General features: G+C 43.0%; 1 protein-coding gene across 2 annotated transcripts; it reads left to right on the forward strand.

Annotated features, from left to right (window-relative positions):
* Positions 1-1,204: 1,204 nt before the first annotated feature.
* Positions 1,205-26,703, forward strand: LOC112227144 (phosphatidylinositol 4,5-bisphosphate 3-kinase catalytic subunit alpha isoform). 2 transcript variants are annotated; one of them, XM_024392002.2, is made up of 21 exons: positions 1,205-1,633; positions 2,425-2,835; positions 3,031-3,240; positions 3,776-4,026; positions 4,445-4,690; positions 8,143-8,228; positions 8,577-8,682; positions 10,185-10,337; positions 10,694-10,828; positions 11,196-11,320; positions 11,547-11,628; positions 11,871-12,035; positions 16,307-16,410; positions 18,824-18,995; positions 19,235-19,341; positions 19,534-19,655; positions 20,040-20,118; positions 20,790-20,960; positions 21,310-21,427; positions 22,110-22,261; positions 22,571-26,703. In XM_024392002.2, exons 2-21 carry the CDS (start codon positions 2,484-2,486, stop codon positions 22,839-22,841), a joined length of 3,207 nt encoding a protein of 1,068 aa, XP_024247770.1. In that variant the 5' UTR covers positions 1,205-1,633; positions 2,425-2,483; the 3' UTR covers positions 22,842-26,703. The 2 variants fall into 2 exon arrangements, with proteins under 2 accessions (XP_024247770.1, XP_024247768.1); XM_024392000.2 differs by having other exon boundaries at positions 1,205-1,504.
* The last annotated feature ends 405 nt before the right edge of the window (positions 26,704-27,108 follow it).

Here is a 27,108-nt window from a genome sequence, read left to right on the forward strand (position 1 = left end):
TGTACTGAGAGAAGGACAGTGTACCGTCTAGCCATACTCCCAAGTACTTGTATGAGGTGACTACCTCAAGCTCAAAACCCTCAGAGGTAGTAATCACACCTGTGGGGAGAGGGGCATTCTTCTTATCAAACCACATGACCTTTGTTTTTGAGGTGTTCAGAACAAGTTTAAGGGCAGAGAAAGTTTGTTGGACACTAAGAAAGCTTTGTTGTAGTGTTTAACAAACATCCGGGGAGGGGCCAGCTGAGTATAAGACTGTATCATCTGCATATAAATGGATGAGAGAGCTTCCTACTGCCTAAACTATGGTGTTGATGTAAATTGAGAAGAGTGTCTGGCCTAGGCTCAAGCCTTGGGGTACTCCCTTGTTGAAAGGCAGTGGCTGAGACAGCAGATGTTCTGACTTTATACACTGCACTCTTTGAGAGAGGTAGTTAGCAAACCAGGCCAAAGACCCCTCAGAGACACCAATACTCCTTAGCCGGCCCACAAGAATGGAATGGTCTATCATATCAAAAGCTTGGATATAGTAATGGATATCATCTGTACTGCAGGAATGGAACGTAAGTTGTAGAAAATTGAATTTGTAGTGGCAACTGCAGAGAGGTATTTGGGTGTATGAGATTTGACCTCAAAAGAGTTACAGGGTGTGTTGAGTGGTGGTGTCCTGTTCTTTCAGGCTGTTGGCCTGAGGTAGGGTTAGATATATTAAAATAGTGGAGTTGGGTGGTGGGTGTATGGTTAGATGGTAGGGTATTTGTTGATTTATTCATATTTTTTAAATAAAAAAATAATAACAATTCAAGCAAAGTATAAGTGACGTATACTCCAGTTTAGTAGGTGGCTGTAATGCAACATTTATTGGATGCTAACCGCCATTAAACCTCAGATAAAAACGTAATGGCTCTGGTGGGTTGTAGGTCAGGGTTTTGTTCAAGTCCCTCATTAAAACGATTCAAACCATCAGTGGATCCCACCCCTGGTCCTCCCTAATAGCAATCCCTGGCCACCCAACTCCTGGCCTACTATTAAAGCATTTTTACTTGAGTTGTGTTGTCATGCTGTCAGAATTGTAAAAAAAAAATATATATATATATATATATATTTCAAGAGTGTGTTTTCTTACACGTTTAAACAGTATGTATAAAAATGTAAACAATGCTGTTGGTGAAATGAAAACGACAGAGAACGTTCTGTGCATCTTGTCTTGGAGGTCAAAGCCCGATGCCACTGGGGGTCTCTGATGGGGCGGTACTAACGACAAGCCAGGCGGCCAGCTGTGGCTAAACGAACACACTATAGCGGGCTTGTGAGCCATCCAAAAAAAAATGCCGTATTTTTCGCTATTGGTTTGGGCTTCACATCATGGAATGTAATGAACTTATTCCTTGGGGGGGGAAACTATATATTATAGCCAACGGACGTCTTTGTTGAGAAATCGGACTGCCTCTGAGACTTGGATGGAGGTGCAAACAAGCGCCACGACCGAGGAGGTGTAGAACGGGTACGAATCGGGTTTGTTTAGCTAACGTCAGCTAGCTATTATCGGGAGAAAGTTGCCTGTTTACGAGTGAAAACAGGGCGTTACTTGCGCGAGACAACAACCAAACTATTGTTTGTCTGCAGATGCCAGGTATTTAATCATAAAAAAAGGTGTCAAAAATACATATCAAATAAATACATACTTTTCAACGAGACGACAGTACGGCGTAGTTGTATAAATGAGACATCGGACAATTAGCTAGGCTAGCTGGCACACGCTAGCTAAGTCGGCACAAACAACTAGCTAATGGCTAGCGGTTTGTCAGCTAATATTAGCAAACTTGCTATAGGTAGTAGCACCGGTGTTTTAGCTAGCTAGGTAAAGTGTTTAAGATAACTCTGTAACTAGACGCATTCTAGCAAGGAAAAAGAAAATAACAATTGCCGGTTAGTTATCGAACTTTTGCCATCCTAATACACCCATATTGGGCTGAATTAATAGGTTGCCAAATTAGCTAAACAACTAGCTAACTAGTTACTTTATTAGCAAGCTAGCTAACCAGCTAGCTACTGTCTTCAAATTCCATTGGCATTGCTTGTTGTGACACAGCTGGTTCATTAGCTAGCTAATGATTACAGTGACTGAGCTGTCAACCTCTCCACTTAGCTACCAAACGACCTATTGTTTTGTTAAATATTTTCTTCGAGCAACATATGTCCTTTTTCATGCTTGAGCTACCCCCTTGCATTTACTTTTTCTGGACAATGAACAATTTGAGTTCATCATTTTATAATCTACTGTAAGCAACCGCCTGATTATAATGTGATAGTAATTCGTTTTTTGCACTTCCACTCTCATTCAATATATTTAGCTAGCAGTATGGAGATTTTTTAAACGGGTCACTGCGTCTTATGGAATTGTCCCCCTCTCTCTCTGTCCAGTTGGTCGACCCGTCTCATCCTAATTATTAGCATAGTGAGGAGCAACCGACCTGACCACCATGCCTCCCAGACCGTCTTCTGGGGAACTATGGGGCATGCACTTGATGCCCCCAAGCATCCAGGTGGACTGCCTTCTCCCAAATGGGATGATTCTGACATTGGTGTGCACACGCGAGGCAACACTCATCTCAGTCAAACACGAACTCTTCAAAGAGGCCAGGAAGTATCCTCTCCACCACCTCCTACAAGAGGAGACCTCCTACATCTTTGTCAGCGTTACCCAAGAGGCTGAGAGAGAGGAGTTCTATGACGAGACAAGGAGACTGTGTGACCTCAGGCTTTTTCAGGCCTTCCTGAAAGTCATCGAACCAGTGGGCAACCGAGAAGAGAAGATACTCAACCGAGAAATTGGTATGCATGTCTCTTGTAATTCTTTATACTTGGTCACTGACGTCACATAGGCGCTTTCTTTGAGTATAGTGTGACATCTGGCTGTTTTCAAATACAGCACTCACATTTCATGAATGAATACTGAGTGTGATTAAGATTGATACAATGTGTCTTGAAGCTATAGGAGTACATGAAATGTTATTTTTCTTTGTACAGGTTTTGCAATAGGAATGCCTATATGCGAGTTTGACCTGGTCAAGGACTCGGAAGTGCAGGACTTTAGAAGAAACATATTGAATGTCTGCAAGGAGTCTGTGGACCTCCGAGACACTAATGGACCCATCAGTAGAGCGTTGTACGTCTACCCTCCCAATGTAGAGTCGTCAGTAGAACTGCCCAAGCACATCTTCAATAAGCTTGACAAAGGTAGGAAATGGGAGACAGTGACACATAAAGAAGGTTTTGGTCTGGGAAAGGCAAAATGTCCCAGCCACGTACAGCCTAATATTCTAGAAACAGACACTATTGTAAACATTGACAGAATCACCATCCACTTGTTTCAAATATGTTTTTTGTGTGATTTTAATCAATTAAAATAAAATCTAATTTGTCACATGCGCCAAATACAACAGGTGTAGTAGACCTTACTGTGAAATGCTTGCTTTACCATCCCTTAACCAACAATGCAGTTCAACAAATGGAGTTAAGAAAATATTTACTAAATAAACTAAAGTATAATTATTGTTTTTTTAAGTAATACAATCAGAAATGGTGTGACATTTCTGATTGGATGGTGGAAGACTTGAACATTTACTTGACTTGAACATTGAACATAACACTTTTACCTCACTTTTACCATGTTACTGGATGGTGGAACATTTACCTCACTTTTACCATGTTACTGTAGTAGCACAGTTATTCAGGACCCTGGGACTGACCACCATATTGTTTTCTCCCCCAGGTCAAATCATAGTGGTCATCTGGGTCATCGTGTCACCGAGCAACGACAAGCAGAAGTACACCCTGAAGATCAATCACGACTGCGTGCCGGAGCATGTGATCGCAGAGGCCATCCGCAAGAAGACGCGTAGCATGCTGCTGTCCCACGAGCAGCTCAAGATGTGTGTGCAGGAGTATCAGGGAAAGTACATCCTCAAGGTGTGTGGCTGTGACGAGTACCTGCTGGAGAAGTACCCCCTTAGCCAGTACAAGGTAAACACAGACCCACACACATTGCTCTGATGCGTACTCCACATCTTGAATAGGAATACAATTACACATCTGATGTAGATCGACTCTTGCAGGTGTGTTTTTAAATATTATATAGAAATATGATACCAAAGAAATAATTCCCAAATGCAGCTTTTTATGGCAACAGTCTGATCTGAAATGTTGGCGTTTGAGAGGAAAATAAGAAGAAAAACACTTTTTTTACAAGCGTACTCTGTTAGGACATTCTTCCTTTGAATCCTGTCTGAAGCCTTTTAGAATGACTAGCCAATGACTAGCTAGCAATGTTGCACAGTTAAAAGCAGATGCACAAAACACAGGTAGCCATTCGTTGCATGTTCAATTACCTCTGGCTTGGTGTAGTGACTAATGTCCTTGTGTCTATGCCTTTCCTTTCCAGTACGTGAGGAGTTGCATCATGCTGGGGCGCATGCCTAACCTCATGCTAATGGCCAAGGATAGCCTTTACTCCCAGCTGCCCATCGACACCTTTACCATGCCCTCGTACGCCCGACGCATTTCCACGGCAACGCCCTATATGAACGGCGAGACGGCCACCAAGTCCCTGTGGACCATCAACGGCACGCTGAGGATCAGGATACTGTGCGCAACCTATGTCAATGTAAACATCAGGGACATTGACAAGGTACTGTACTTGAGGACTTTTGGGTTGTGTTCAGTAGAGCATATCGTAATGAAATGTTTTGCAACTGATAACGAATACCTGTGTTTAGGGCTGTGGCGGTCATGCCATTTTTGTCAGCCGGTTATTGTCATGCAAAAGACTGCCGGTCTCACGGTAATTGACCGTTAATTAACAAACACGTTTAGCATCTCCATTCTCCATGCATACAAGCCTCTGATGCCTGCCTTTGGAATATCTACATTTAAAAAAAAGGTCTAATTAATTGCTTTTGCACCAACACAGTAAATGCATTATTTATTTTAGGCAGGTCGAAAGAAACATGATATGAAGAAAAGGTATTTCAAAAGAACAGCATGAGTTGGCCTACTGTATGTTATCTGGATATTCTCCATGTCATAGGCTGTAGGCTTGTTAGCATACAAGATATGCTCATAAGTCCTGTGACGTTATTTAATATTATGATTTTATAGTAAGCAAGAATATAATTCACTAAACAAAAGTTGGTGTTCTGTTCTTTGCCTCACGCTGTTCTCTCAAGTGATCATATTTTCACCCATCAGACTTCTCAATTTAATCTTTACTAACATGTAAAATTAGTTTCAATTTAGAATGCCACATAATCAAATGGGCAGGGGAATATTCTTTTAATGCATATGCACTGGAATAGCGAATGGAGGCCATTTTCCCACCGGTACATTTTCCACTCAAGTTATGTAGGCTACTCTGGTCATTTCGCTGTGCCACAGGTGATATTGTGCCCAAACTCTGTATGCCATAGGCTCACCCATACCCGTGTCCTGCATCTACCCAGTGCTTAGTTTGAGTCTCTGCGTGTTGGAGAAAGGAATGAAGGAGAGGGGGGGGGCAGAGACAGAAATGCAGTGGTTCGATATTCTGTAGCTGAAGGTATTGTCAGCCTATTCATTATATAAAAAATGCCCTCTTACTAGGCTATTTAAAATCTAAAACAAATTCACTATAATTCTAGGCTAAATCTCTATTTGATTTATTTAGGCTAGACCAATTATGTTTCGACGAGATCTTAAGCCACTATGTTGGGGTATCTTTACTGTGTGTGAATGTTTTTCTGCCATGTGTAATATGCGGTAGACTATGTATTATATAACAGCACAATCATCATTTTAATTCTGTTATTTTTGGAAGGGCTTGGGCTCATATTTATTAATTTCATATGTAAATACTGTATTCTATTCTACTGTATATTAGTCAATCAAATCAAATTTTATTTGTCACATGCGCCGAATACAACAGGTGTAGCCCTTACTGTGAAGTGCTTACTTACAAGCCCTTAACCAACAATGCAGTTCAAGTTCAATGTAAATAGCCCGGGTGGCCATTTGATTAATTCAGCATTCTGATGGCTTGGGGGTAGAAGCTGTTAAGGAGCCTTTTGGTCCTAGACTTGGCGCTCTGGTCCTGCTTGCTGTGCGGTAGCAGAGAGAACAGTCTATGACTTGGGTGACTGGAGTCTTTGACAATTTTTTTGGGCCTTCCTCTGACACCGCCTAGTATATGTGTCCTGGATGTCAGGAAGCTTGGCCCTAGTGATATACTGGGCCGTATGCTCTGCCCTGCGTTGCGCCTTACGGTCAGATGCCGAGCAGTTGCCATACCAGGCGGTGATGCAACCAGTCAGGATGCGCTCGATGGTGCAGCTGTAGAACTTTTTGAAGATCTGGGGACCCATACCAATCTTTTCAGTCTCCTGAAGGGGAAAAGGTGTTGTTGTGCCCTCTTCACAACTGTCTTGGTGTGTTTGGACCATTCTAGTTTGTTGGTGATGTGGACACCAAGGAACTTGAAATTCTCAACCTGCTCCACTTCAGCCCCGTTAATGTTCATTGGGGCCTGTTCGGCCCTCCTTTTCCTGTTGTCCACAATCAGCTCCTTTGTCTTGGCCACGCAGTCGTGGGTGAACAGGGAGTACAGGAGGGGACTAAGCATGCACCCCTGAGGGGCCCCAGTGTTTAGAATCAGCGTGGCAGATGTGTTGTTGCCTACCCTTACCACCTGGGGGCGGCCCGTCAGGAAGTCCAGGATCCAGTTGTAGATGGTGTTTAGTCCCAGGGTCTTTAACTTAGTTCCCACAAAGCTCATCACTATGGCGTTGAATGCTGAGCTATAGTCAATGAACAGCATTCTCATAGGTGTTCCTTCTGTCCAGGTGGGAAAGGGCAGCGGGGATTGAGATTGCGTCATCTGTTGGGGCGGTATGCGAATTGAAGTGGGTCTAGGCTTTCCGTCATGATGGTGTTGATGTGAGCCATGACCAGCCTTTTAAAGCACTTCATGGCTACCGACATGAGTGCTACGGGGCGGTAATCATTTTGGCAGGTTACCTTCACTTCTTGGGCACAGGGACTATGGTGGTCTGTTTGAAACATGTAGGTATTACAGACTCTGTCAGGGAGAGGTTGAAATTGTCAGTGAAGACACTTGCCAGTTGGTCATCGCATGCTTTGAGTACATGTCCTGGTAATCCGTCGGGCCCCGCGGCTCTGGGAATGTTGACTTTTTTTAAGGTCTTGTTCACATTGGCTTCGGAGAGCGTGATCACACAGTCGTCCAGAACTGCTGGCGCTCGCATGCATGCTTCAGTGTTGCTTGCCTCGAAGCTATCATAAAAGGCATTTAGCTCGTCTGGTAGGCTCGCTCCACTGGGCAGCTCGCGGCTGGGTTTCCCTTTTGTAGACCTATAACATTTTTCAAGCCTTGCCACATCCGACGAGCATCACAGCCGGTGTAGTGGGATTCAATCTTAGTCCTTTATTGATGCTTTGCCTGTTTGATGGCTCGTCTGAGGGAATAGCAGGATTTCTTATAAGCATCTGGATTAGTGTCCCACTCCTTGAAAGCGGCAGCTCTTACCTTTAGCTCGGTGTGGATGTTGCCTGTAATCCATGGCTTCTGGTTGGGAAATGTACGTACGGTCACTGTGTGGACAACGTCGTCGATGCACTTTATTGATGAAACTGGTGACTGAGGTGGTATACTCCTCAATGCCATTGGATGAATCCCGGAACATATTCCTGTCTGTGCTAGCACTCCGACATTGCTCGTCCTAATATATATTTTACTTTTAGATATGTGTGTATTGTTGTGAATTGTTAGATATTACTGCACTGTTGGAGCATTTTGATACACATATTTAGCAGATGTTATTGCGGGTGTATGTGACCAATACGATTTGATATGTATAGTCATATGAACAAGTTCAGGCAGTACTGCTTTACAAAAGGTTTTCTCCCCACTGAACACGATCCTGTTGTCAGTTCTGTTGTACATGTCAGTGCAGGTCCTCGTGAAGAAGAGGAACAACATTTAGATGTAATATCTGAATAGATCCGGTTTGGGCCCTAATGTCCTGGATGTCAGTTTCTGTATCAAAGGCATCTATGTAAATGATTGATGTGTCCCTGCTATTGATCTAGATCTATGTCCGGACTGGGATCTACCACGGTGGGGAGCAGCTGTGTGACAATGTGAACACTCAGCGCGTGCCATGCTCAAATCCCAGGTATGCCATCCAGTGTCATAATAAACTATGCTTTCTTTATGAAGTACTTGCTAAATCACATACTGCAGGTCGTTACAGTGAGACTATTTTTACTCGCATATGCGCCCAAGTATTTTGCTGTGTGACCTGGATTTTTAATTTAGAAGCACCAGTGTGCCTAGAAAAATGTATGATTCTACCTTTTGCTACCTCATATTTCGCATTGTGCTCCTAAATATCTTTCGGTGTGCCTTTTATTTTTCAACTTAGGCTCACATGTGCTCCTTGTAAAATAGACGAAGCCTATTGTTAGCTTCATAAGTATGTTTATTTGATTGATTGGTGAAATGTTCTTGTTGTCCATCCCAGATGGAATGAGTGGCTGAACTACGACATGTACATTCCAGACATCCCACGTGCCGCCCGCCTCTGTCTGTCCATCTGCTCTGTGAAAGGGAGGAAGGGGGCTAAAGAGGTGAGCTCTCCCTCCTGCCTACCGGTGCCAGGAACTTAGTTTGGCCAAACCAAAAGTCACTTTTTTTCCCTGTCAGAAAGTATCAGAGGTCTCAAACTCAAAATACCAGAGGGCCTATGTCGGTCTTACTGTTGCCGGGGGCGCGCGCAATGTCGGTCTTACTGTTGTCAGGGGGGCCTATGTCAGTTACTGTTGTCAGGGGGGCCTATGTCAGTTACTGTTGTCAGTTACTGTTGTCAGGGGGCCTATGTCACTTACTGTTGTCAGGGGGGCCTATGTCAGTTAGTTGTCAGGGGGCCTATGTCAGTTACTGTTGTCAGGGGGGCCTATGTCAGTTACTGTTGTCAGGGGGGGGGCTCAGGGGGCCTATGTCAGTCTTACTGTTGTCAGGGGGGCCTATGTCGGTCTTACGGTTGTCAGGGGGGGGTCCTACGGTTGTCAGGGGGACCGGTCTTACGGTTGTCAGGGGGACCAATGTCGGTCTTACGGTTGTCAGGGGGACCAATGTCGGTCTTACGGTTGTCAGGGGGACCAATGTCGGTCTTACGGTTGTCAGGGGGACCAATGTCGGTCTTACGGTTGTCAGGGGGACCAATGTCGGTCTTCGGTTGTCAGGGGGGGGACCAATGTCGGTCTTACTGTTGTCATTTTGGTCTTGGTGTTGGGGGACCAATGTCGGTCTTACGGGGGGTTGTCAGGGGGACCAATGTCGGTCTTACGGGGGGGTTGTCAGGGGGACCAATGTCGGTCTTATTGTTGTCTTGGTGTTGGGGGACCAATGTCGGTCTTATTGTTGTCAGGGGGGCCTATGTCGGTCTTATTGTTGTCATGTCGGTCTTACTGTTGGGGGGCTATGTCTGTCTTACTGTTGTCAGGGGGCAATGTCGGGGGTCGGGCGGCCGGCCCTATGTCGGTCTTACTGTTGTCGGGGGCCCTATGTCGGGGCCCTATGTCGGTCTTACTGTTGTCGGGGGGGCAATGCCGGTCTTACAGGGGGTTGTCAGGGGGATTTTGGTCTTGGTGTTGTCGGGGCCAATGTCAGTCTTAGTGTTGTCAGGGAGGGGGCCAATGTCGGTCTTGGTGTTGTCGGGGGGCCAATGTCGGTCTTGGTGTTGTCAGGTGGGGGCCAATGTCGGTCTTGGTGTTGTCAGGTGGGGGCCAATGTCGTTCTTGGTGTTGTCGGGGGGCCAATGTCGGTCTTGGTGTTGTCAGGGGGGGGCTAGAGCGAAGCAGCTTTTGGGCCTGATGTGGCCCTCGGGCACCCAGTTTGAGACTCCTGTTGCAGATGGATATGGAGAAAAAACATTACCAGTACATTTCCTGGCTTTGACCAATCCTGCTGTTGTCTTTGTGCAACCATCGCCTTCAATTTTATCCTTCCATTGCTTGGAATGCTATATCGTTTAACAAAATAATTTAACTATTTACATTAACCACGATTCCAATCCAACTCCATACATTTGACTACAATACAATCCAACGTTGCTCTATTGTTGCTGCAGGAGCATTGTCCGCTAGCCTGGGGCAACATCAATCTGTTTGACTACACCCACACTCTAGTGGCCGGGAAGATGGCCCTCAACCTGTGGCCTGTGCCCCATGGCCTGGAAGACCTGCTCAATGCCATCGGAGTCACTGGCTCCAATCCAAACAAGGTTGGAGGTGTTAGCTAGCTCGACTACACACACACACACACACACACACAGAGACCGATGCAAAGACACACTTTCTCAAAGACTCTCAGCTAGAGTGGCGAACGTTAAGCCGCACACACACATCTACACACACCTACAGAGACAAAGTTACACACACCATCACGACCCCAAATTCATTCACATACAGCTTGAGCGGCTAGCAATAATCCTCCGCTCTCGCTGTCTAAGCCTCTTATCTCCCTTATTAATGACTAATTGACGCGCCACCTAACCCCACAATAGGACACCATGATTCTCTTCAGGCCCTTTTGAATGACCCCTTGTGACCTTTTCATTATATTACCATGGGCCCACAGGAAACCCCTTGCCTGGAGCTGGAGTTTGATCACTTCAGTAACCCGGTCAAGTTCCCCGACATGCCGGCCATCGAGGAGCACGCCAACTGTAACATATCCCGGGAGCTGGGCTTCAACTACTGCCACACCGGTTTGGTAATTCCCAAGCGTTTGTGTTTCTAAGTCAATATTAACATTGTACGTTAATCTGTTATGTTGATTTAATGCTGTTGACAAGTCTGGTATACTAGAGACGTCACTAGCAGTCACCGCACAACCTGAGACGCCTGTGGTATCATATTTCATTCATAGTGTCTCTCCCTGAGGCATGTTCATTAGGCTCAAAACAGGAAGGAAAAACCCCCATCTTGAAACAGGGAGGGTACTACCTGAGTGTGTCCAATAAGAACACAGATTTGAGTTTTCTGTTGCAAAACGTTGTACAACGGAGTGTTTATTGAACACAACCTTGTTTCCCACCAGTACTGTCGTCTAATAAGCAGCATAATGGTCTCTATTGCAGAGTAACAGACTGGCGAGGGACAACCCCCTGACAGACAGTGACAATGAACAGCTGCGCTTGGTGTGTAACAGAGACCCACTGTCTGAAATCACTGAGCAGGAGAAGGACTTCCTGTGGAGGCACAGGTAATATGCAGTATGTGTGTGTGTACATACAGTGTGTATGCTTCATCAACAAATGCATATTTGTTATGAAAAACTCGTAAACAAAACCCTCGCAAGATCTATCTAACATTTCTTACCTGATATTGTTTGGTTACATGCTCAAGCTACCTCAACAAGCTCTTCTACGAACTATCCCAGTGTGTGATGTTAGGAGAGGAAACTAATGCACTATACTCTCCACCTGTAGACATTACTGCGGGACTATCCCAGAGATACTTCCCAAGATTCTCCTGGCAGTGAAATGGAACTCCAGAGATGAGGTTGCACAGGTAAACAGTCTCACATTTCAACTGCTGACACTTGTCTTTTTTAATAGCCTATGCATAGCATGGGCTATTTGCTGCATATTCATTTTAATTGATTTGACTCATTTATAGCCATTTGTTTCCATTTCTGAGACGGTCATGTCAGTAAATATGATTTTTTTTTTTTATTTAAAAAAAATAATTTCCTCAAGCTTTGCATTTTTATTTTAGACATGCATTTTTATATTTGTTGTTCTTTGTCTCAGATGTATTGCCTTCTGAAGGACTGGCCAGCCATAAAGCCAGAACAAGCCATGGAGTTGCTGGACTGCAACTTCCCCGATCCCATGATTCGAGACTTTGCCGTGAAGTGCCTTGAGAAATACTTAACAGACGACAGACTCTCTCAATACCTCATCCAGCTGGTCCAGGTACAGTAATAAATACCTACTAGACAGACTCATTACCTCATCCAGCTGGTCCAGGTACAGTAATAAATACACTTGTGTTTAAAAGTTTGGGGTCACTTAAAAATGTCCTTGTTTTTGAAAGAAAAGCACATTTTCTGTCCGTTTTAAAAAAACATAAAATTGATCAGAAATACAGTGTAGACATTGTTAATGTTGTAAATGACTATTGTAGCTGGAAACAACTGATGTTTTATGGATTATCTACATAAGCATACAGAGGCCCATTATCAGCAACCATCACTCCTGTGTTCCAATGGCACGTTGTGTTAGCTAATCCAAGTTTATCATTTTAAAAGGCTAATTGATCATTAGAAAACCCTTTTGCAATTATGTTAGCTGAAAACTGTTGTTCTGATTAAAGAAGCAATAAAACTGACCTTCTTTAGACTAGTTGAGTGTCTGGAGCATCAGCGTTTGGGGGTTCGATTACAGGCTCAACATGGCCAGAAACAAAGACTTTTCTTCTGGAACTCGTCAGTCTATCTTGTTTGTCTTTGCAGAGTTGCAAATAAAAATCCCTATCTCAGACTGGCCAATAAAAAGAAAAGATGAAGATGGGCAAAAGAACACAGATACTGGACAGAGGAACTCTGCCTAGAAGGCCAGCATCTCGGAGTCGCCTTACTGTTGACGTTGAGACCGGTGTTTTGCGGGTACTATTTAATGAAACTGCCAGTTGGGAACTTGTGAGGCGTCTGTTTCTCCAACTAGTCACTCTAATGTACTTGTCCTCTTGCTCAGTTGTGCACCGGGGCCTCCCATTCATCTTTCTATTCTGGTTAGAGCCAGTTTCCTCTGTTCTGTGAAGGGAGTAGTACACAGCGTTGTACGAGATCTTCAGTTTCTTGGCAATTTCTAGCATGGAATAGCCTTCAATTTTCAGAACAAGAATAGACTGATGAGTTTCAGAAGCAAGTTCTGTGTTTCTGGCCATTTTGAGCCTGTAATCAAACCCACAAATGCTGATGCTCCAGATACTCAACTAGTCTAAAGAAGGCCAGTTTTATTGCTTCTTTAATGAGCACAACAGTTTACAGCTGTGCTAACATAATTGCAAAAGGGTTTTCTAATGATCAATTAGCCTTTTAAAATGATAAACTTGGATTAGCTAACACAACATGCCATTGGAACACAGGAGTGATGGTTGCTGATAATGGGCCTCTGGCCTCTGTATACAGATAATGGGCCCCTGTATACATAGATAATCCATAAAAAAATCAGCCGTTTCCAGCTACAAAAGTAATTTACAACATTAAGAATGTCTACACTGTATTTCCGAGCAATTTGATATTTTAATGGACAAAAAAATTGATTTTCTTTCAAAAACAAGGACATTCCTAAGTGACCCCAAACTTTTGAACTGTAGTGTACCTACCAGACAGACTCTCTGAATACCTCGTCCAGCTGGTCCAGGTACAGTCATACGACCCACTCATCGTCTGTGTTGTGTAGAGACAGAATGGCCACATACTCTTCTATTCATTTTCTTTGACTCAACATGAATGCCACTGCCATCTTGATAGTTGGGGTTTTGACACCATCTGACAACGTTTTAAATAATGAACACTACGTAATGACATTCAATATGACCCTTTAGGCTAAGTGCTTTATTTTACATGGTGGCTTTATTCCGTCTTCTCTCTCTCTGTGGTTTTGCTAAAGTAATCCTTTTTGATATCACAGTGTATTCAGAAAGACCCCTTGACTTTTTCCACTTTTTGTTACGTTACAGCCTTATTCTAAAATCGATGAAATTGATGAAGGAAAAAAAACAATCTACACACGCTACCCCATAATGACAAAGCAAAAACAGACATTTTTGACATTTTATGCAAATTTATTAAAATTAAAAAACAGATGTAGTTTATTTACATAAGTATTCAGACCCTTTGCTATGAGACTTGAAATTGAGCTCAGGTGCACCCTGTTTTCATTGATCATCCTTGAGATGTTTCTCCAACTTGATTGGAGGCCATCTGTGGTAAATTCAATTCATTAGACATGATTTGGAATGGCACACACCTGTCTATAGAATGTCCCACAGTTGACAGTACATGTTAGAGCAAAAACCAAACCATGAGGTCAAAGGAATTGTCTAAAGAGCCCTGAGACAGGATTGTGTCGAGGCACAGACCCGACTTTCAATCCACATAAATCAAATCACATTTTATTTGTCACGTGCCAACTACAACTGGTAAAAAGACCTTACCATGAAATGCTTACTTACAAGCCCTTAACCAACAATGCAGCTCAATAAATTAGAGTTAAGAAAATATTTACTAAATAAACTAAAGTAAAAAAATAAACACAATAATGAGGCTATATACAGGTGGTACCAGTACCGAGTCAATGTGCGGGGGTACAGGTTAGTTGAGGTAATTTGTACATGTTGATAGGGGTAAAGTGACTGCATAAACAGTAAACAGAGAGTTGCAGCAGTGTAAGAACAAAGGGCGGGGGGGGGGGTCAATGTAAATAGTCCGGGTGGATATTTCATCCCCCACATGGACATTCTTCCTGCTCGTATCTCATTTAGGCTACACTGGTTTCCAGTTAAGAGTTTACATCTATCAGCTCCTACAGAGAGGTAATGAACTCAACAGTTTAATGAATTGGACAAGTCGCTCCTAATTTTAGGCTCCTGCTATTAAGGAGAAGAACACGAAGGGTGAAATCGACTATTCACCTCAAATATTTAATACATTTCAGAACAAGGCTGTAATGTAACAAAATGTGGAAAAAGTCAAGGGGCCTGAATTAGAGGTCGACCAATTATGATTTTTCAACGCCGATAGATTATTGGAGGACCCAAAAAGCCGATACCGATTAATCGGCCGATTTTTAAATAATATTTTTTTTTTTTACAAATATTTTTTTTTTTTTAACATTTATTTTATTGTTATTTGTAATAATGACAATCACAACAATACTGAATGAACACTTATTTTAACTTAATAAAATCAATTTAGCCTCAAATAAATAATGAAACATGTTCAATTTGGTTTAAATAATGCAAAAACAAAGTGTTGGAGAAGAAAGTAAGTGCAATATGTGCCATGTAAGAAAGCTAACATTTAAGTTCCTTGCTCAGAACATGAGAACATATGAAAGCTGGTGGTTCCTTTTAACATGAGTCTTTTAATATTCCCAGGTAAGAAGTTTTAGGTTGTAGTTATTATAGGACTATTACCCTCTATACCATTTTTGTATTTCATATACCTTTGTGCATGCCCTGGCCTTGCTCTGATCCATAGGGTCTGACGCTAAACAAGCCAGAGAAGAGTATTTAGAGACCAATGAAGTAGATGTTCTTATAGGCACTTCAGTATTGCCAGTGTAATAGTATATCTTCCGTCCCTCTCTTCGCTCCTCCCTGGGTTCGAACCAGCAACACAACGACAACAGCCACCATCGAAGCAGCGTTGCCCATGCAGAGCAAGGGGAACAACTACTAAAAGGCTCAGAGCAAGTGACGTTTGAAATGCTATTAGCGCGCACTAACTAGCTAGCCATTTCACTTCGGTTACACCAGCCTCATCTCGGGAGTTGATAGGCTTGAAGTCATAAACAGCGCAACAAAGAGCTGCTGGCAAAATGCACGAAAGAGCTGTTTGAATGAATGTTTACGCGCCTGCTTCTGCCTACCACCGCTCAGTCAGATACTTAGATACTTGTATGCTTGTATGCTCAGTCAGATTATATGCAACGCAGGACATGCTAGATAATATCTAGTAATATCATCAACCATGTGTAGTTAACTAGTGATTATGATTGATTGTTTTTTATAAGACAAGTTTAATGCTAGCTAGCAACTTACCTTGGCTTACTGCATTCGCGTAACAGGCAGTCTCCTTGTAGAGTGCAACGAGAGAGAGGCAGGTCGTTATTGCGTTGGACTAGTTGACTGTAAGGTTGCAAGATTGGACCCCCCCGAGCTGACAAGGTGAAAGTCTGATGTTCTGCCCCTGTACGAGGCAGTTATCCCACTGTTCCTAGGCCGTCATTGAAAATAAGAATGTGTTCTTAACTGACTTGCCTAGTTAAATAAAGGTATAAAAACATTTTTACGGCAAAATCGGCGCCCAAAAATAACAATTTCCGATTGTTAGGAAAACTTGAAATCGGCCATTCCGATTAATCGGTCGACCTCTAGTCTGAAAACTTTACGAATGCACTTTGTGGGTGTGTGTTGTAAACGTGCCCTGTGTTTTTCTTCTTCTTCTTGCCACCAGGTTCTTAAGTACGAACAGTACCTCGACAACCCGCTGGCCCGCTTCCTGCTGAAGAAGGCTTTGACCAATCAGCGGATAGGACATTTCTTCTTTTGGCATCTCAAGTGAGTTTGTTTTCTGGTTGTTTCCACAGTGTGTATTATGGATGGCTTGATGTTGCCACAGGCAGCTGGAATGCCATTCTGCTGGTTAATACATCTTTCTCCAAGGTCCTCTAAAAAGCTTAATTTGTGCATATCATGGTTTACGTAAAGAAAAGCTGACCGAGGGCAATTCGCCAGATCAAGTTACACATTTATTTTCACTGTGTGTTCATGCATTTATTTGCGTAATCACAAGACATGTGTTTTTGGAAATATTTTTTTGCATACATTTCTATGGGTCATGCAGTTTGAGAAGTCTTGCTTGTACATTTTGTATGAGGGTGCACAATTAGAGGTCAACCGATTATGAATTTTCAATGCCGATACCGATTTTTATTGGAGGACCAAAAAAGGCCGAAACCAATTAATCAGACAATTTAATTTTTTTAAATGACAATTACAACAATACTGAATGAACACTTACTTCATCTTAAAATCAATTTAGCCTCAAATAAATAATGAAACGTGTTCAATTTGGTTTAAATAATGCAAAAACAAAGTGTTGGAGAAGAAAGTAAAAGTGCAATATGTGCCATGAAAGAAAGCTAACATTTAAGTTCCTTGCTCAGAACATGAGAAGATATGAAAGCTGGTGGTTCCTTTAAACATGAGTCTTCAATATTTCCAATATTGCCATTTCACATCAATTACACCAGCCTAATCTCGGGAGTTGATAGGCTTGAAGTCATAAACAGCGCAATGCTTGAAGCATTCGAAGAGCTGCTGGCAAAACGGACGAAAGCGCTGTTTGAATGAATGCTTACGAGCCTGCTGGTGCCTACCATCGCTCAGTCAGACTGCTCTATCAAATCATAGACTTAATTATAACGTAATAACACACACAAATATGAGCCTTAGGTCATTAATATGGTCAAATCCGGGAACTATCATCTCAAACAAAACGTTTATTCTTTCAGTGAAATACGGAACCGTTACATATTTTATCTAACGGGTGGCCTCCATAAGACTAATTATTCCTGTTACATTGCACAACCTTCAAAGTTATGTCATAATTACGTAAAATTCTGGCAAATTAGTTCACAACGAGCCAGGCGGCCCAAACTGTTGCATATACCCTGACTCTGCATGCAATGAACGCAAGAGAGGTGACACAATTTCACCTGGTTAATATTGCCTGCTAACCTGGATTTATTTTAGCTAAATATGCAGGTTTAAAAATATATACTTCTGTGTATTGATTTTAAGAAAGGCATTGATGTTTATGGTTAGGTACAGTTGTGCAATGTTTATGCTTTTTTCGCAAATGCGCTTTTATTAAATCATCCCCCGTTTGCCGGTGTTGGCTGTCTTTGTTAGGAAGAAATAGTCTTCACACAGTTCGCAATGAGCCATGCGACCCAAACTGCTGCATATACCCTGACTCTATTGCAAGGGAAGTGACACAATTTCCCTAGTTAAAAGAAAATCATGTTAGTAGGCAATATTAACTAAATATGCAGGTTTAAAAATATATACTTGTGTATTAATTTTAAGAAAGGCATGGATGTTTATGGTTAGGTACACGTTGGAGCAACTAGTCCTTTTTCGCGAATGCTCACCGCATCGATTATATGCAACGCAGGACACGCTAGATAAACTAGTAATATCATCAACCATGTGTAGATATAACTAGTGATTTTTATTGATTGTTTTTTATAAGATGAGTTTAATGCTAGCTAGCAACTTACCTTGGCTTCTTACTGCATTCGCATAACATAACAGGCAGGCATAACAGGCAGTGTAATGAGAGGCAGGTGGTTAGAGCGTTGGACGAGTTAACCGTAAGGTTGCAAGATTGAATCCCAGAGCTGACAAGGTAAAAATCTGTCGTTCTGCCCCTGAACAAGGCAGTTAACCCTGTGTTCCTAGGCCGTCATTGAAAATAAGAATGTGTTCTTAACTGACTTGTCTAGTTAAATAAAGGTGTAAAAAAATATTGGCCAAATCGTTTTCCAAAAATACCAATTTCCGATTGTTATGAAAACTTGAAAACGGCCCTAATTAATCGGCCATTCCGAATTAATCGGTCGACCTCTATGCACAATCTGGTCGATGATTAAATCTCATATGATGGTATTTGACATTGACGATATATCTTGAAGGTCAAGACTATGCTGTATTTGAACTCAGTTGAGCTATATCTATCTTTTAAATGAAGTCTAAATAAATTAACTAAGCCTTGTTTTTTTTCGCCATACTAAGATTGCTGAATGAAAATGCGACTAATATATATATATATATATTTGTTTTATTATTATCTACTTATTAATGTTGCTAAAGGATTATATTGCATTATTTGGAGTAGCATATCGTAGAAGAGGTCTGCTGCTGAACCGTCGTTCACTATCACATGAGTTATTGTCTCTGCCTCCAGGTCGGAGATGCACAACAAGACTGTGAGCCAGCGGTTTGGCCTGCTGCTGGAGTCCTACTGCCGGGCCTGTGGCATGTACCTCAAGCACCTGAGCAGACAGGTGGAGGCCATGGAGAAACTCATCAACCTTACCGACCTCCTCAAGCAGGAGAAGAAGGACGAGGCCCAGAAGGTCAAGTTTACACTGTGGTCAAGGCCCTTCCACTTCACGCCCTAACATGGAAGCCTCAATAGATGACCACGTTTTTCTTATCCTCAATACAACACAAAATAACAACCCACAGTCATACAACAAACTAGCGATACTAAGCAAAACGAGTGGAACTGCTATACAAGCCAACAGGCCCAAATGGTCTTCATGACTATGGACTCCTTGCAGTAAAGTGAAGCTCTCTCTCTCTCTGCCCTCAGGTTCAGATGAAGTTCCTGGTGGAGCAGATGAAACGGCCTGACTACATGGATGCCCTACAGAGCTTCACCTCTCCACTCAACCCAGCGCACCAGCTGGGAAACCTCCGGTACAGACGCTTTTTCAATCCAGAATGCGCAGTAGACATGACCACAAACGTCCACATATTTCCCCGGGAATGTTTGAACAAAGAAACCAAGAAATGTATCCTGTGAAATTGAGGGTTAATGACAGGTCAAATGTTTTCTTAACGTTATTCTCAGCGCCTCCGTGTTGATACTATGTTTACGATCTGTTTTAGCTTGGAAGAGTGCCGGATGATGTCATCGGCCAAGCGGCCCCTGTGGCTCAATTGGGAGAACCCCGACATGATGTCAGAGCTGCTCTTCCAGAGCAACGAGATCATATTTAAAAACGGAGATGGTATGTCTCGCTAATGCATATCGAATCACTCAACCCCCTTGACTCACTAGACGATAAACATGCTTACAGGATCCCATTTTACATGCATGTCCCCAAACCCACTTTGCATTGCCCTGGCACCGATTCATAATGCATTAAGGCAGGGTTTCCTAAACTCGGGACACCAAGGGGTCCACAACACTACACCACTGATTCAACTATCCAACGTTGATCATTAAGCTTTGATTATTTGAATCAGCTGTATAGTGTTAGGGGCAAAAACCAAAACGTGCACCCCTTTGGGGTCCCCAGGACTGAGTTTGGGAAACACTGCATTTTAAAGTGTGATCAAAGCTTGAACTGCTCATCATCTTGCTATTCCACCCCCCCCCATGTCTCCTTCAGATCTGAGGCAGGACATGCTGACTTTGCAGATCATTAGAATAATGGAGAACATCTGGCAGAACCAGGGCCTTGATCTCAGGTACTGTCTCTTCGTAGCCGCTCAGCAGCAGCATGCATGAATAGTCGATTTCATCCTTCGTGCTCTTCTCCTTAATAGCAGGAGCCTAAAATTAGGAGCGACCCGTGTAGCCTAAATGAGATACGAGCAGGAAGAATGTCCATGTGGGTGGACTGGAAGTCAGGTCGTTTTCTTATTGGTCTATTAACTAATTTATCACAGGCAGGCCAAAACTCCATCCCACCAAAACAGGCTGTCTTTTCAAACAGCTCTTACACTAAAAGGGCATTTATTATAATTTTCAAAATTCCACAGTATTATTCCAACCTCATAGGTTGGAATTCCATGACAGACTGACCAGGTGAAAGCTATGATCCCTTATTGATGTCACTTGTTGAATCCACTTCAATCCGTGTAGATGGAGGTTAAAGAAGCAGTTTTAAGCCTGTGTCGATGGCTGGATAGACTGAGGCATAGATGTGTTGGACTGTAGTATTTTGAGGGATTTACAGACCCATCCAAACTTTTTCATTATCATATTTTGTAAGTTACTTTTCTTAAATTGTAAATATTGTATATTTTGTTGGAATTGTGAATTTGTATGATTGTGTGCAGGGCTTCTTGGTCTCAAATGGGATTTCCTGTTTTAAATCAATTGAAATCTATCCTATTGCTTCCTCTGTGTCATTCAGGATGCTGCCGTACGGCTGCCTGTCCATCGGCGACTGCGTGGGCCTGATAGAGGTGGTGAGAAACTCCCACACCATCATGCAGATCCAGTGTAAAGGAGGCCTGAAGGGGGCGCTGCAGTTCAACAGCCACACACTGCACCAGTGGCTCAAGGACAAGAACAGGGGAGAGATGTGAGTGATGCCTGGGCTAGGTTCCAATAGCCACACTTGAACACTACATAGAACGAATGCTCAGTAGGCCTATGTAGCTTTCATTCGAAGCAATCCTAGTTAATTCTAAATGATACTATTGTAATGGATAGAGATTTGGTGAGACATTTCATAGTTCCAAGCAGAGAAACTATTTGGAACAGTCCGTTGCTTATGGGGGGACAACATATCAAGTTTATTCTCCACAGGGCAAAGGTTTCCTGGAATTGCTTAGGAGTGGATTGTACTGTGTTTGGTATTCCTATTATTACAACTTCCTCTTCAGTTAAATGCCATTTGACTCATGGAAAACCCATTAAACTGTGTCCAGGTACGACCAGGCCATTGACTTGTTCACACGGTCGTGTGCGGGCTACTGCGTAGCCACCTTCATCCTGGGGATCGGTGACAGACACAACAGCAACATCATGGTCAAAGATGATGGACAGGTACTTCACACACTAACTGCCCTGCTACACTATAGCCGTCAGCCGTTGAGGAAATGCTTCCTTTAAAATCAATGAAAGCTGCTTCACGTCCAATGGCAGGATCCAAGCTCAAGACTCTGAGGTTCAATTCTTGACGCACGCGATCATTATATCTTGTGAATTGAAATAACGAGAAATTGTTTATTTGTTGCATATGGCCTCGACTAAACACCACTGGTTATTTTACTAAGATTTATGACGTCAAGAAGCTACTAGGAGAAACTCTAGCGAGCTACATTGACTAGCTAGGTTCAGAATATAAACAAAAACAACTTGTGTAATTACAGGATCATTTAGAACGACCACTAGCAATAATGTAAAAAAAAAAAGAAGAAAAATAATAATAACTGGACCGAAAGCTGTTGTACTGACACATAATTGATGACTGTGGTGCAGTAGGGGAGAATGGAGTAAAGATGCTCCTCCGCTCTCAAAACAACACGCTCTCTGTAGCAGGTAGAACTGGTTGGAAGATTCCTGGAATAAGCAGGAAACCTGGGAATCTTCCAACCAGGATTTCTGAAAAACTGGGGAATTTTGTGAAAGTTGCCAGATTTTTTGCAATCCTACACACTACTCTTTTCTCTTGACGTTCTTTGGTTCTAGGTTAAAAAATAGTTGTAAAAATATTTTCTCCTTGCAGCTATTCCACATAGACTTTGGCCATTTCCTGGATCACAAGAAGAAGAAGTTTGGCTACAAGCGAGAGCGGGTGCCCTTCGTCTTGACACAGGACTTCTTAATCGTCATCAGTAAAGGAACCCAGGAGTGCACCAAAACCAGGGAGTTTGAGAGGTACAGTTTCACTATTTTGTGTTATGTTAGCTTTCCTATAAGTGAATATTAGGTGTTAGGTTCACTACCCTAAAGGGGAAGGTACGTGTTTGAATATATGATGCTGTACCCTTTTTGTCTTCCTTTGCTTTAAATGGATGAGTACATGTTATTGTGTTACAGAATATCATTACTCCAACCGGTAATACAATGCAACTTTATTTATCTCTCTCACACACACACACACACACACACACATCTCCTAACCCAGCTAGGTTCAACATTTCCCAGACTAATTGTCCCTCACTGTTGTCCTTCCATTCCCACCAGGTTCCAGGAGATGTGCTACAAGGCCTACCTGGCCATCCGGCAGCACGCCAACCTCTTCATCAACCTGTTTTCCATGATGCTGGGCTCGGGGATGCCCGAACTGCAGTCCTTCGACGACATCGCTTATATCCGCAAGACCCTGGCGCTAGACAAGACGGAGCAGGAGGCCCTAGACTACTTTATGAAGCAGATGAACGACGCCCACCACGGCGGCTGGACCACCAAGATGGACTGGATCTTCCACACAATCCGCCAGCACGCCATGAACTGAGAGGGGGCCATCTGCCCGGAGAGTAGCAGCAACGCAGAGAGGACAAGGGCGGATCTCTACACCATCCGCCTGGACTGTGTGTCAACGGAGAGACTAGAGCGGATCTCTGCACCATCCGCCAGCTAAGCATGCCATGAGCTGAGATGGCAGAGCGGACAACGCTAGCGTCCACGGATGGAGCTATGAATGGATAGAAACCATTGGCTGAATTGAGAGGCTAGAACGGATCGCTACATCATCTGCTAACTTCTGAGCTCTGAGGGAAATGCACATCTGTACACCATCCACTAGGAGGTGCCAAAAGTGGATATTAGGGATGCATCAATAGGGAAATGACGGACTAATGCGATAATCATATTTACTGGACATTATCTTTCTCATATTGGTATGGTAATATAGCCACAGTTCTCTTTGTAAAATTAGTGGAACAACCACGATTGTAAACAGCCATTTTGCAAAAGTTATGTCATTTTTAAGATGAAAGCGATCTATTGTATTATCAGCCGATACCGATATGATGGCCGTTTTTTTTTCTTTCCTATATCAAAGCCCGCCCAGGATCAGGTCCTGCTAACACACCAGGATACCGTGAAGACCTGCCCTGCTAACACACCAGGATACCGTGAAGACCTGCCCTGCTAACACACCAGGATACCGTGAAGACCTGCCCTGCTAACACACCAGGATACCGTGAAGACCTGCCCAGGGTCATGTCCTGCTAACACACCAGGATACCGTGAAGACCTGCCCAGGATCATGTCCTGCTAACACACCAGGATACCGTGAAGACCTGCCCTGCTAACACACCAGGATACCGTGAAGACCTGCCCAGGGTCATGTCCTGCTAACACACCAGGATACGGTGAAGACCTGCCCAGGGTCATGTCCTGCTAACACACCAGGATACCGTGAAGACCTGCCCAGGATCATGTCCTGCTAACACACCAGGATACCGTGAAGACCTGCCCAGGATCAGGTCCTGCTAACACACCAGGATACCGTGAAGACCCGCCCAGGGTCATGTCCTGCTAACACACCAGGATACCGTGAAGACCCGCCCAGGGTCATGTCCTGCTAACACACCAGGATACCGTGAAGGCCTGCCCAGGGTCATGTCCTGCTAACACACCAGGATACCGTGAAGGCCTGCCCAGGGTCATGTCCTGCTAACACACCAGGATACCGTGAAGACCTGCCCAGGGTCATGTCCTGCTAACACACCAGGATACCGTGAAGACCTGCCCAGGGTCATGTCCTGCTAACACACCAGGATACCGTGAAGACCTGCCCAGGGTCATGTCCTGCTAACACACCAGGATACCGTGAAGACCTGCCCAGGGTCATGTCCTGCTAACACACCAGGATACCGTGAAGACCTGCCCAGGGTCAGGTCCTGCTAACACACCAGGATACCGTGAAGACCTGCCCAGGGTCAGGTCCTGCTAACACACCAGGATACCGTGAAGACCTGCCCAGGGTCAGGTCCTGCTAACACACCAGGATACCGTGAAGACCTGCCCAGGGTCAGGTCCTGCTAACACACCAGGATACCGTGAAGGCCTGCCCAGGATCAGGTCCTGCTAACACACCAGGATACCGTGAAGACCTGCCCAGGATCAGGTCCTGCTAACACACCAGGATACCGTGAAGACCTGCCCAGGGTCATGTCCTGCTAACACACCAGGATACCGTGAAGACCTGCCCAGTGCACGCAACGGAAAATGGTTTGATACGGAAAACAAAACAAAAATTATTATTGGACAAGTCTTGGCAGTCTCCTTCCCTTTCAATCATGTCTTCTTCCTCTTGGTGCCCATTGAACACGACCCAGAATACCACCAGCATTGTTAATTCCCAGTGATGGATGGTTGACAGACACTAGGATGTCCTTTTCATCGTCTGCTGTCAACTCTAAGATTAGCGAAGAGAACTGACAAATCGTGTTTGATCTCAATTGACGATCACACATCTTGTGTGTGTCGCCCCCCCCCCCGCCTCCACAGATGGAAACGGTCATGTTTTGTGACCTCAAAGTTTGAGATTTTGTACAGAAGTATCCCAATGGTCTTGTATGCATACATTATTCCTTTTTAGTCTTCATTTTCTACTGAGCCAAAGTACTATATATATATATATATATCTCTCCCCTACTACATCTGACTTATCAGTCTAACCATGAGTCACTACTATTCCAATCCCTGTGTATCTCCTTTGTAGCACTGATCTCTACAGTATTTGTTTGTTTGTCTATCAGTATTATGATGCGTGTGCAGCGTTCTGGAGTAAAATGGCTGCCGTCCAGCACCCAGTTGGATGCAACACAGAAGTTTACGATGACCGACAGAAAATAACTGTAGATTTATCCTGTAACTGTAAATTCATTTGAATTCATCCTCTTCGTTTTGTTGTTTTTTCAGGTTGTATTTTTAAAGGGAAATGGGGGCAAAATGGATGTGCAATGTTATAGTTCTGTTACACTATGCAATTTGTGATCTTAATGTACTGTACTGCAAAGTAGAGTCGATGGGAGTATCTAATCATATACACAGCATTAAAGATGTCTTATCAACTGTACAGACAAGACAGTACACAGAAGACGAATGCACAATTATGCACTGACAGTATCATCGATTTCTTCCCTCACAGGATGACTCGAAGAACGGAAGAACTGTTAAAAAAAAGAGCCTCTTGTACCCTGCCTTACACTTTAGTTGTTTTTTCTTCAGATCTAACCAGACATTTTCAGAAAGCGTTTGGAACTACCGTAGATTTTTTTTTGGGGGGGTGACTTGGAATTTGCTTCATCCTGTATTTTCAGAATACAAGTATGTATAGATTTGATCCTATTCCAGACTTCCCCAGCATTCTATGTCATATGAACTCCCTAATCAGTAAAGTTGTTTAAGATCAATAAAATAAAAGTGTAACAGGTGAATTTGTGGTTTTGCCTTCCCTGACAACTGCCCTTTTTTAAGTGTGGATTTTGCAGTTTTCTCATTGCATAAATATACTTTTATTAGTCAGTTGTTTGCCAGTTTTTACCAAATGACATGGTATGTGTTTCTGTGCAGGTTACAGATGGTTGGGCAGGTCCCATTCAAAACAAGACCACTACAATGACCGTATTACAAACTATATGCAAGCGCTATCATAGAACATTTTTCCTTTTAATTTTTGTTGTGGTTAAATGTCATCCTTTTCTTTTCACTGTTAATGCATGAGGTCCCTGAAGATACGTTGTTCAACCAAGTGTTGTTTACTTGAAGTTCATGTTTAAATGACATTTTGTTACTTGTGAGGTACAATGTCATCACACCATGAAGATAAGCAATACTACCCTGGGGCCAGGGAATAATGTCTGGCACCCATGAACTATATGTGTGTAAATCGCTTTCTTTGAGTAACTACAGAGGTAATATATTTTTGTATTCTAAATGTAGACTAACTCTCAATATAATCACTAAACAAAACAAAAAACTGGAATTATGCATAGTACATCGTTTCACACCCCACTAGACAGCTTGTAGTTATTGAAATATGAGATACTAGTGATGGACAACATGAGCTTGGTAAGGAGGAGAATGTATCGAGGGGAATTTCACTGAAGGTCTTCTGCTCTGGCTAGGAGTACAGTGTAAATGCACAATGATGAAAAGCTATCCTGCATGTTTTCAAACCCACTATTCATGAGTTATCTATTCATCAAAGTACTATGCACTCATTATTCTTTCAAACTAATTCATATACCATGTCTGGATAGAACCCTGTATTCATTCACTCATTGTACTGTTTGCTAAAAAAAAAATCTTTGCTCTGTATCCCCAGATATTTTGAGAACCAATAAATGTCATTTCTAATGATCCATTTCTTGCCTCATTTTATCATTAATCTCATGATTAAAAGAAAAATATATTTATAAAAACCTAAATGAATCCTAAATTGTTTCAATTTGATACATTAAGTGTCAGTAAGATCTAGCCTCGTCCCCAGGCTAACTGCTACCCCATATCGACAAAGTACCTGCTATGAGTAACCAGACCAGGAAATGTTTTCCTTAAAATCAGCAAATTCAGACATGCAGTAGGAGTTCCTATAGTCCTAGCGCATGAAACTAACTTTCCAGGAGAGAGTTGGTAAAGTAATCATCCTCTTTTCCATTTCACACTACATCAGCCCATTGACTTCTCTCCATACAGTGGGAATCACATACACAGTATATAATCTCCATGTCCTGTCACTGGCTATGTTCAAATACACATTGTAGTAT

This window comes from Oncorhynchus tshawytscha, linkage group LG28 (genome assembly GCF_018296145.1).
Source record: "Oncorhynchus tshawytscha isolate Ot180627B linkage group LG28, Otsh_v2.0, whole genome shotgun sequence".
In the NCBI taxonomy this organism is placed as follows: Eukaryota; Metazoa; Chordata; class Actinopteri; order Salmoniformes; family Salmonidae; genus Oncorhynchus; species Oncorhynchus tshawytscha.